General features: G+C 45.3%; 1 protein-coding gene across 1 annotated transcript; it reads right to left on the reverse strand.

Annotated features, from left to right (window-relative positions):
• Nucleotides 1-275: 275 nt before the first annotated feature.
• LOC144126657 (uncharacterized) lies at nt 276-1,483 on the reverse strand. Its single transcript, XM_077660446.1, has one exon. The coding sequence runs from the start codon at nt 1,170-1,172 to the stop codon at nt 276-278; it is 897 nt and encodes a 298-aa protein (XP_077516572.1). The 5' UTR covers nt 1,173-1,483.
• Nucleotides 1,484-12,447: the final 10,964 nt, after the last annotated feature.

Raw genomic sequence — 12,447 nt, forward strand, 5'->3', positions numbered from 1 at the left:
CCGCGCTTTGATGAACGGCACGCTGACACACAATCAAATCCCGGCAAGAGAAAACAGTCGTCAGATGTGAACCACGTCTCACTAAAGCAAATAAAGTCAAACTCGTGGTTTAAATCTGATAAAAACAAAGCAACCTCATCAAATTTATTTCGCAAACTTTGGGCGTTTAAATGAAATAAAGAAAACTTCTGCTTATCCTTGAGTTGCTCACTATGGTGAGCAAAATTGGACATAAATGGCATCGCGTTTGCTTGAAAATACAATTGCCTGCGCTATCACCTCAGATTGGCGAGGTCATCCTTATCGCGGATGACAACTGCTCGTGCACCGGCTTGTTTCCGTACAAGCACCTTTCCATTCACGTGCCAAACGAACGCGTAGCCGGATTCCTTAGCCCATTCTTTGGCGACTGTCAGAAGAGTGCGAGTGAACCGAGTCATATTTTCACACATGTACTTTCCGGTGTTGTCATCCCGTAGCGCCTGCCTTTTTGCTAGCCAGGCATCACGAACCTCCTGCTTTGCGAAGCGAACAATTACGCCCCGTGTTTTGCCCGGCTTCGCGGGAAGCCTGTGCAGGGCTGTTATGTCACTCGAGCACACCTCATCAAGTTCCAGTTTTGTGCCTATTTCATTCACTTTCTTTAGTAAGTCCTCGTTTTCCGTCTCTGGTAGACCATGGATTTCGATGTTCAGTCGACGACTGCGCCATTCTAGACTGTCAACGTCCTTATTGAGCTGTGCAATTTCACAGGCCCATTCAGCTTTCTCAAGCCGCTCTACACGCTTCGTGACATCCTTTGTCGACTTTTCTTGGGCTAGAAGACGTGTTTGAAACTCATCAAATTTATCTGAGAGCAGGCTGACAGATGACTCAAGCGACTCAAGCTTGCTGGACATGGCCAGAAGGGAGTCAATTTTACTTTCCATTGAAAACAGCCTAGTGATTAGTTCTCTATCGGACTGCTGCCCGTGCAGTGTATCCTCAGCTTTACGGCTGCCCTTACATGTTTCGCACCTCCAGGCCTTCCAAGCCTTTGCTCGTTTCGAAATGAACGTTTCTTCCGAAACGCCTGAACATGATCCGACATGGTACGTAAATTCACACTCTGAGCAGCACAGTGATTGACAGCTGTCATCAACAGGTTGTCGACATGCGCAACAGCGTAACATGATAATTGCGTGACACTCAACGGTAGCCTTGGCAGCAGCGGCAGGAACAAGAAGAACTATCGAAAAAACGACCAACCTGCAAATACGTGGAGCAGTAATTCAGGAGACGTGTGCGCTGGTTGCTGCCGCTGCTGCCAATGCCAAGGAAACGCCCCTTGCTGAAAATTCGTCGGACGGTGTCGGTGATACCGCTGACGATTGTTCGTGCTTTTCACCGTGAGGCTCGGCGTTATGCAGGATTCTCGAACGCTGTCCGAGATCGATGTTATTCGTCGTGCACCTCTGGCTCGGCAGCTCGCCCCGTACAGATGTCGGGCACCGTGCTCAGTGGACGGGCTCGGAACCTTGTCGCGTACAGATGACAGGCGTCGGGTAGCCTGCAAATACGTGGAGCAGTAATTCAGGAGACGTGTGCGCTGGTTGCTGCCGCTGCTGCCAATCATAGGAAGCATAGGAACTCTGCTATTTGTTTCTTCGTCCCAAAAATAAACGCGCCTATTTATGATCAGTTCGTCAAAAGACAGCGCAACCTTTTCCTTACTTTCTCGTTCTTGTTTGGCGCTCGCCCACAGTTTCTTTCTAACATCTCGAACTCTGGCAGAAAAATCTTCACCGATAGCGTATTTTTTGTCTTTTAGTTTAGTGATAGGGCATCAAGCTTCTTGTCTATATCAACGAGGCGTACTTCCTTTATGTCTTTTATTTCGCTAGCGATATCTTTGAGTTGTTTGGCAATTTGGGTTAGATCCGGGCCTGGATTAGTTTCAATATCTCCAGCTAGGAGCAACAACTTGCGCAATACCACAGCGATAAAAGAGAATTGCTGCGTGCACGGCAGCACGAACAAAAAGGGGTCACTTGAGCGGAAACATTTACCAAATAGTTTTCTCACCTGCACAATATAGAGGAACGGGTTATTGCTCCGCATCCTGGTAGTGCTGCCGTGCCCAATACTAGCAGATTCTTCGTAGCGCGTATATATATGCCAGTTTGGTGGCGCTTGCAGCAGGTCATGTGCTCCGATGAACACACTTGTAGCTGTTGGCCACTGGAACGGGTAATCTTGTGCTGTCAGCGATGGCAGATTGCGCACGTGGAAGCTGGTGGTTCCGCCTGACTGTGCTATATTCTTCACGGGTCCTTCGTAGCTGGGGGTGCTGACTGGAAGCAGTGCACCGAAGACGATCTGCACAATATAGAGGAACGGGTTATCGCTCCGCATCCTGGTAGTGCTGCCGTGCCCAATCAACAATCAACAACAATAAGTTTTTCGGCTAGCTTTGGAGAACTGTCATTATTTTTCTGGCCACAAACAGGGGCGTCACTCTAGTAGCGCGCGTAGTACTGCTCCTGTCGACACCGTAGTCTACCAGCTCGCGCGCTTCCATCGTTTGTATCATCGCCAGCATCGCCAGCTCTTTTTCTCTCATTTATATTGTTACCGCTCATTTTACTTGTAAATTCACAGCTTGGTTTATATATAATTTTATATATAGGCATTTGTACTGTGTAAAACTTTGGCGCTGTGTTTTGACGCGCGCGTGATGGAGACACGCGGAAGCACAAGAGAAGCTTTTCCGAAGTGGAGCGAGCTATTCTTCTCGACCTCAATGAAAAACACAAGGCCGTGCTATAAAACAGAAAAACCGATGCTTCGTCGCTCGCCAGAAAAACAAAATGAATGGGAGAATATAGGAATTCAATATAATCACCAAAACCACGTGCGCCCACGGACATGGCTCCAGCTGGCATGGCTCCAGCCGTGGGTTCGACTCTTGTTCACTGATATTGAATCAATTTTCTTTTTCATGGATTCAGCTGAAACTCAGCTCAAGGCAGGGACTCCGGAACTTTTTGCAGTAGGGGCAAAGGGGAGGGGCAGGTTTTCGAGTATTTTAGTTTATTTATTCTATGTTTTCAATAAATGTTTATTCAATTTTATTTACCTTTTGTTCATATTATCATACTCCTCAGTTGAAAACTGTATTTGTGATGAACATAAAACTTATTCTGAAATGGGCAACTTTATATGTATAAAGATATAGACATGAGGAGTGATCGACTGCAATAAAAAGTTTGTTCATACTATTTCAATGTTTGTAATCATGCTCATGAACAAAGCTGAGGCAATCACCAGTTTCTGTTTGGACATGATTTATTTGGTTACAGAAATTAAATGTTTTAAGGCTGGCTATGAAGCCAATGAGCTCAGCTCCACTGTGCTTTCCATTAATAACGTCCTAAAATTGAAAAGAAGTCAAAGACTTTGGGGGAAGAGAAGGCTACCCTCTCTGGAAAAAGACCGTGGGGGGCGGCAACCGCCCCTCTTAGACCACTGTTCCGTAGTTCCTGGCTGAAGGTGGAAACTAGGCTCACGTAGATCGAAGCTCGAGTCCTATAGTGAAGCTTTAGCTTCAAAAGTGAAATGCAGTCTGATGGCGAAACGCAAAAAGCTGTGCTGTGCGATGTCTGTGCACGTTAAATATCCCCAGGTGGCCGAAAATTATTCACACTACGGTACCTCTTCCATTCTTCTTTCACTCCCACCTTTATCCCATCCCTTGGGCACGTTCCGGTATCCATGGAGAGAAGTGAGACAGTTACTGCATCATTTTCTTTCTTTAAAACCAATTTTCAGTGTTGCTCATTACGTTACATCATCACCATTATCACCCTGCCTACAGCCACTGCAGAGCCAAGGCCGCTCTCATGTCTCTCCAATAAACACTGTCCTTTGCCAGCTGCGCCCATCTTATACCTGCAAACTGAATCTCATCCGCCCACCTAACCTTCTCTTGGAATCCACTCCGTTACCCTTAAGAACCAGCGGTTATTTTGCCTTCTAATTACATGCCCTGCCCAAGCCTCTTTCTTCCTCATGATTTAGACTGGGTTGCAAATAACCCGCGTTAGTTTCCTCATGCACTCTGCACGCCTCTGGTCTTTTAACGTCACACCTATCATTTTTCTTCCCATCGCTCGCTGCGTTGTCGTTAACTTAAGGTGAATCCTTTTCGTTAGCCCCCACTTTTCTTTTGAGGAATATTGGTAAGCTGGCATTCATGATCTGAGAAACCCTGCCAAGTGCACTCCACCCCATTCTTTGCCTTGTAGTTATTTCCAAACCATGATCCAGATCAGCTGTCACTAGCTGCCCTAAGCAAACGTATTCCTTTGCCACTTCCAGCACCTCGCTACCAATTGTAAACTGTGATGTGCTGGAACAAGTCCTGCCAATTTTCTTGCTGTGCGTTTTCACCGCCACAGTTAGCATCTAGCTTTCAGGCACCCAGAGTTTGGAGTCAGGCCTTATAATTCTGTTTCACCCGGAGAGTACTATTAAAAATACGAAAATATCGTGCGTCTGTCACAGAAGAAAAATCCTTCTGCGAATACACGTGATCGTTTTTGTTGCTTCACAGCGCATAAATTTCTGAAACTACTTTGGCGTTCATATCGAATGAACTTAGTGTTTCCGAATATTCATCGAGGAATTTTCAAGTGGTCGTAACAGCGCTTTGAAATATTACCTAAGTTTAAGCTCAGCAGCCCGCAGCCAGCTGACTCAAGAGGTGCAGAGAGTGCGCTGTCGAATCTCGCATGGGGGTTCGCTTGGCGAACCCCTTCGACAGCCAACGCCGCTAAGCAACCTAAGGGGGCGAGTACCAACCTAAACCACCGGTGGCCGCCCTGCTTTCGCGGACTCAAGAGAGGCTGCTATTCCAGGAGCCAGTGGTATGACCTTTATTATATATATATATATATATATATATATATATATATATATATATATATATATATATATATATATATATATATATATATATATATATATATATATATATATATATATATATATATGTGTGTGTGTGTGTGTGTGTGTGTGTGTGTGTGTGTGTGTGTGTGTGTGTGTGTGTGTGTGTGTGTGTGTGTGTGTGTGTGTGTGTGTGTGTGTGTGTGTGTGTGTGTGTGTGTGTGTGTGTGTGTGTGTGTGTGTGTGTCTGGGTGTGTCTGGGTGTGTGTGTATGCACTACTGCAAGCTCCGAAAATATAGTTGAAATATTTTTTCTGGTATACATATTCTCTGTATGTACTGCTTTTGTGTTTTTATGCTTAGATGATTAGATGAAACACTCCATAAAATGAATTGCAGCATCCCTGCCTGGCGCTTGTGTCTGACCATTTTTCCGGTTGTGGGCTGCTTCTGAATTATTTTATTTTTTGCGAGCATACGATCTTTTTTGTTATTACTAAAGAGTGTATAACAGCTGTAGCCATGTCCAATTTTCTGTCCCATCTGAGCTGTTTTGACGTGTCATTAAAATATTGGCCTGCGTGACCAATGTTATCAAAGTTCAAGTTAAGAGGTGCGAATTCTCTGGCCTGCCAAGGTGGTCATTAAAGAGTGTGCTTGGTAGTGTATGCGACAAATGTATTCTGGAATTGTTTCCCTTTAAAGCAGGCAAAGTGGCCCTTTTTCTATGTCACATAAACGAACTCTTACTGATCTATTTACTGAGATACAGTACCATTCAATATAATAAAATGTCACCTCAAGGACATGGGAAGAAAGGATTTGAAGTGCGCTAAAAACTACAGAATGCATTTCAAATTTCAAGTACGCGCTTTATTGTCAACCATTCCAAGACTAAGGTGGTCTGGAGTATTAGCAATGATTGAAGTGTTTTGGGACCTAAATTGACATTTCATTGGACCTCCCCTCATTGCAAGGTCCAGTAGCCCATATGGGCTTTTTGGTCGCAATAAAGCAGACACAAAGATGCAAATTTAAATGCGAAAGATTTGATGCGCTGTATGTGCATAGATAGATAGCTTGTATGTTTCTATTTGCCCAACTGATAGCGTGGGGTGTTGTCTAGATGAGCAGCTACTCATGAGTTGGGCCATTTGTCACGCTTCTTTCCTTGGCCACAATTGCGCCAGGAAACGCAGTAACTGTGCTGATGAATATGCTTGGCTAGTGTGTGATGCTTCATTGCACTTGGTAGCATAGCGTTGATGCGCTTTCAGTCGTATTTCAAATCTCCCTATTTCAGCTATGTAAAATGTGCCGCAGTCTTTGCTTAGAATGTTATAGGTTGTTCCTGAACACTGTTTCTTTTGAACCTTGTTGGAAGTTTTTACTGAAATCACATGTGCCAAGTTCAGGTTGTATTTTGAAGACGCATGCAATAGTTCTTCGGTGACACTGCAAGTAATGAAATAGCAGTTTGAAATTTTACGGTTCCACTGCTCTGTGTTGGGCAAACAATTTCATTTTTGACCGTTTTCTTCGCATGAACAAGTCAGCCATTTTTAGTCAGTTATCGACGTGCTATTATCAGTCCATCTGAGACCTTTGTTTCGCCAGAGCAATTGTGGCGTGGCTCGGTTCACCAAGGACAAAAGCACCAATTTCTTGGGCCTTTTACGGTGGGTGCTGTCTTTTGGTACACAGGAAGAAACTGCACTGGCTGATTGACGTTGTCCTCCATGAAGGGAAGGCTGTTTTTGTGCTCTATCTGCGCTGTAAACTGCATGCATGGTCTTACTGTGTGCGGGGCATATAGGAATCCTGTCACATCCTTAATCTTACCAATGCAGAAGCAATCCTCACCTATCTGAGGAAGGCTTTTGGCGCTGGTATAAAAATGTCCAGTACGTTCTGTTCGACTGCTTCGATGATGTTCACAGTTGTGACAGACATGAATGCGCCCATAGCTATGCCGCGGTTCTGCTTGTGTAGTTTGGTCTTGTTAGAGAAATATGAGTTCTCAAGACAAAACTGCAGTAATTCGCACAGTTTTTATGACAAAAAGGTTTTCGGATAGCATGCTTTGTGCCCCAAAATAGGACGTACTGTAATGACGGGTGATTTTTTTCCCATTTTGTACTTTCACCCATCGCTCTTAAGGTCACGTGCGTGTCAATTTGCGTTTGATATATGCTTCCATAGAGTCGAAGACGAAGCCTCTGTAGCCGCTGCGTCCGCTGTTTTCCACGCTGCCTAGCTGTTTACTACGCTTGTCGTAGATGTGGGTGGGTACTGTGCATGCGTGTGTGTCTGTGTGCGTGCGTGCGTATGTGTGTGTGTGTGCGCGTGTACGGGCCAGCGATGGTTTTATTTCTGTTGTACTCAGCGATTACTTCATCGTGCACGCTTCATCGATGTGTTATGCTGCAGTGAGCGACATCTTCGCGAAAGAGTCTGCGTCTGAAAGAAAGAGCCCACGCCAGATCGTCGCGGCGAGCTCATCGTACGGATTCTTTGCGCCAAATTTAACAGTATATGTAAGCGTCCTTTTCATTTAGTCATACGTGGTTTTCACCTGCCGTCAAATTATGGTGCATCGAATAACGATTTATCATGGTTTGTATGCGCGAGCCGCTAAATGTTGCTATTTTTTGGTTTTGAGCCGGCTGCCTAGCGGCTGGAGGGAGCCGCTGCGGCGCAATGTGCAAGCATCTTTCTCATGATTTCCTTCGCTGCAGGCTCTGATCCTTCGTTTCCACCGCGAAAGAGTATTGCCTGTTGTCTCTCCAACGCAACGTATTTTTCCCTGCTTACGACCATTACAGATCAGGCATGTCCAAAGCACCGTCTTCGTTCAGAAAAGGGCGAGTAAATTGTGTGCACGCTCTGCGGGAAGTACTGCGCTCAGTGCTCACATCTACCTCAGCAATTTATCTGATTCCCATTGGACAGTAAACCTCTTATAAATTTAACGCTACAATACGACTCCGCCTGGCAGGTCACTTTTTCTTCTTCTCTCGTTGATTATGGACGGCTTCAATTTACGATGGAGTAGAAAACAAACGAAAAAACAGTAAACTAGGAACGTTGAAAGGCATGAAATTTGCAACTCATTCGTGTTCTACGTTTCCTAGCGTGCGGCCATTCTCGCACACACCTTCCAATATTCTTCGCAAACCGAGAGATTGACTTATCATGCCAGCAGTTTTACTGTATTGGAATGGAAGATGTATGTTCGAATGGCGTTGAAGTGATATGCTACTCGTTCTTCAGTCAGGCGGAGTGTTAATGGTGAACAATGAAGACCTCTGTTCTCTTGTTTTCTTGAGAAGTGAAAAGGTCTGGGCTAGTTGGTGTCGAAACATTTGACCACAAAAGCATACGGTCTATGTCACCTCTTTTTGTGTTCTTTATTCTCTTGAATTCAGTTCGGCGCGCAATCTTTGTGGGAGAGTGTAGACCTTGTAGTTTAGTTTGTAAGCTTTTTCTGTTATGAATATTTTAATCTCGTAAGCAGTAACAATATTGTCCTTTCTTTCTTCTGCAGTTGCTGCTGTAAGACAATATTTTAGTTATGCAAAAGCTTGCAAAAGTAGGCTGTACTTCAGCAAAGACTTTATATTGAAGTAGTTTCAGGGGCGCTGCCTACAATGCATGTACTGGAAAGTCAGACAAAAATGACGCACAGCTATATTAATGCTTGGTAGGCTGGAATGTTACCGAGCTGATATTACTCGCGCCGTTTATGCATGTAAAGCTAAATGTGACGTGCAGGCTGTGAGGCTATTAGTTTTCTTGCAGTATGCATACTTGCTTTTTCAGCAGAAAGATGATGTTCACGGGTGTGAATACTTGCCAATAGCTAATATGAACCCATATTAGTTTAGCATTTTAGCAAAGAAGTGAACCTAAAATTTAATGAAGCTCAGGTGCCCTGCACGTCACAACAGATATGGAAGGTAACCTTTTTATATCCATTCTTTCATGCGGTCAATCAGTATTTCCGTCAGTGAGTATTTATAATTTCATTAAGCAAAGCATCATAAAATGGTTAATAGATGTTGAATTTTACTGTTCTGGCAAAATGTAATTCATGGCAATTTTCCCTGCTGCGTATGTTGCAAGTATTAGAAGAAGCAGCACTATGTATATAAAAAATTTCTGGTGGCCTAGCTCTGTTAGGCCAGCATTTAGGTAGCGGAAGCGCTGATACATCTGCATCGGAAGAGTGCATTCACTAGATGCGCCTTTATTCGCTTGTAAACCTTGAGCCATCGTGGCGGAGTGGCAGCGTCTCCGTCTCAAGCGCCAAAGGCCCTTGTTCGAATCCAAGCCTCGGCAGAGATTTTGTTTTCTTTTATTCACTGAGTGTGCGGGAAGGTTTCAGTGGCTCCCATAGATGCCGCCACCGAATACGTTGGTTAGCGGTTAAGCGCAGGCTCTTTTAAGGCGTGCGTCACGGCGATGTCACGTCGGCCAATGAGAGACCCTCTATACTCCAACTGCTCTTGACCGCCGACGCGTTCGGCGGCTTCGGCGCACCTTGATTGCGCGGGCGGAGACTTGGAGCACGTCTCTATTTCTTGCCGAGTGCGCCAGCCGCCGCCGGTCCTGTCAGACCGGTTCGGCTACCGGCGGGGCGCGCGTTTTGTCGTCATGTGCCTCTTCAGAGCACCACTACGGTGAAATCACAGGTTCACAGGAAGTCGACGTTTGTAATTTACTCATGCGAAAAAGATACTTTAGAAGGAGCATATTTTATGCTGCCTTTATAGTCATTTAGTATTTCAGGAAGGCTAGTCGAGTAACAAGAGCTTTTTGCACAGGCAAAATGCAGAGGCGTAGTATAAACCGGTTATGAATCTTAACTAAAGATACCTTTATTATGCTAGTCTCTATAATTTTGTGTGTATGATGTCAACCCATTACGACATGAGTGGAAACGACTCTTTAGAAGTGTAAGTTGGCTTCGCTATTATTTCACTTTTAGCCTGAAGCTTTTTCTTGTTTTCCAGGAACCGTACTCTAAAATACAAACAAATACGAATGCCTTTATTTCAGCATTAGGTGATGTTAGGAGGTGAACCCAAAAAGCCTTAGTTCAGCTTGACTAATGAGTGCACCCCCTTGTTATTATAATTTATAGCCGCCGCGGTGGCTGAGTGGTTATGGCACTCGGCTTCTGGCCCGAAAGACGCGGGATCGATCCGGGCTTCGGCGGTAGAATTTCGACGGAGGCGAAATCCTAGAGGCCCGTGTACTGTGAGATGTCAGTGCACGTTAAAGAACCCCAGGTGGTCGAAATTTTCGGAGCCCTTCACCACAGCGTCTCTCATAGTCTGAGTCGCTTTGAGACGTTAAACCCCCATAAACAAAACCTTATTATAATTTATAGTGCATAGCCTTTTTGTCATGTCCAAGCCTTCCCTATCGAAAAATCTCATATGGATGCATATGTGTCTCGTATGAATTTTTATTATGTCTAGTATGTGGTCATACGAGATGATATGTGTCTAGTAGGTGGTCATACGAGTTGATATGTGTCCAATATGTGTTTCGTATGGGCTGATATGTGTCCCTGTATCCCTCGTATGGGTTTATATGTGTCGTTCGTATCCCTCGTATGGGCTGATATGTGTCCTTCGTATGCCTCGTATGGGCATATGTGTCGTTCGTATCCCTTGTATGGGCATATGTGTCCCTCGTATGCCTCCATGGGCTGATACGTGTATATCGTATCAGTTGTTTGAGCCGAAATATGGATTTCGTATCACCCGAATGGGCCGATGTGTCTTTCGTATCACTCATTTGAGGCAAATGCAGCTCTCGTATCACTCATATGGGTGAACTACGTGTCTCAGTGAGCTGATATTGTCACGAACCCGAAGACGACAAAGTTGGCAGTGGCGTGCACGGAGCGCTCGCGCTAGGCCCACCGCCATTAAATCATTCCATCGCCATCTGTTATGTAGTACTGTCTTCACCTGCTTGCCGTCGCGTAACATTTGGCGTGAGGTGCGGAGTTCATCCCCATCCTGGTCCTGGAGATTCGGTGTCCTGCGTGTGCCGTGGTCGTCGGTCGTGTGTTCCTGCCCGCACCGCCCGGTTGTGCCCCAGCCCGCCAGACCAGAACCGACCATGTCGTTCACCCCAGCCCCGCCCCCTGCCCCGGCCAGAAGACACGACAACTTGACGACGCCGCCGCTACTCGAACCTATGACCCCACCGACCCTAGAAGTCGCCAACATATTCGAACACAGCCCCTGCCCATGCCGTTCGGTGTGTTCATGGGCCTCGGCCGTCGGCTCAAGGTAACCTAGCTAGCTACGGCCCGGAAGCTTCCTGGACCAGCGCTCATCTGATCATCATCTGTTCATCTCTTTCATCGTGACGGCAAACCCTGCATCTTCTGTGTTCACCGTCCTGTCACGCTCATCTTCACGCACTGCGTTTCGTCTTCACTGCCGGTCTTTCAGTTCGCGCGATCGGGACGATCGCTCGGCAGCCCCGGGTAGTGTCACGGACTCGAAGACGACAAAGTGGGCAGTGGCGCGGCACGGAGCTCTCGCGCTAGGCCCACTGCCATTAAATCATTCCATCGCCATCTGTTATGTAGTACTCTTCACCATGCTTGCCGTCACGTAACAATATCTGTCTTTTATAAGGCTCGAGGTATGAAATTAAATGGATAACATTTCATCTTGTCTCACGCGGGGCACTTGAGCTCATAATTAAAGAAGACAGGTGATCAAATTAGATCCCTCTAACGTGGTGGGATGTTAAATCCCAAGTATCGTACCATTTTACGCTGTATCAGCTCAGCACATGAATGGACAAGCATATGGCATTCCAATACTGTCCTGTTTCAAAGCTACATCTCAGCTGAAGTGCGCACATTCAAAAAAAAGTTTAGAACACCCTCACGAAAAGTAAAATTAAGCCAAGGACACCATCTAAAACATAATAGATAATGAGGCCACAAAACATTGGTCCATGGGATAAATGACTCAAGTAGCTTCCAATAATAAGAAAGTGACTATACAGATGCAAAAATTTCCCATACATATATCCCAAGCTTGAGAGGTGTGTTGAATAATCTGCCTCCTTGTCTATAACATGCTAATTACTGAAAGTGAAAGATATTAATATAAACGAAGCTTCAGATGTCTTTTTTCAGAGGTGTAATTCATTTTTTGATATGGTTCCCCACTTACACTGATGCCCTTGCATCATCGATGCATTATTCTTGTTTACATGCCCTCAGAGAAGAATGAGGCTGATGGCCCCAACTGGACACTAAAGATCTTCAAATGTTTCTTCAGCTACGGTATAGCCAGTAGCTACAAGGCACTAGGTCAGAACTATTGGTGGGTGATGCAGAACATCCCGAAACTGCAGCTTATTCAACACGGCGGTATTGCCACCTAACTTGTCATGCCAAGCATTGTCACATTAAATGATGGATTTTTTTAGGACAAACTTTAAGAAAAAATGAACGGTCCTTCAGCACCCTCAAGTTCA

This window comes from Amblyomma americanum, chromosome 1, assembly GCF_052857255.1.
Source record: "Amblyomma americanum isolate KBUSLIRL-KWMA chromosome 1, ASM5285725v1, whole genome shotgun sequence".
Taxonomy (NCBI): domain Eukaryota; kingdom Metazoa; phylum Arthropoda; class Arachnida; order Ixodida; family Ixodidae; genus Amblyomma; species Amblyomma americanum.

Coding starts and splice junctions, on each gene's coding strand:
- LOC144126657 (XM_077660446.1), bottom strand. CDS start 1,172: ATGTTACGCTGTTGCGCATGTCGACAACCTGTTGATGACAGCTGTCAA.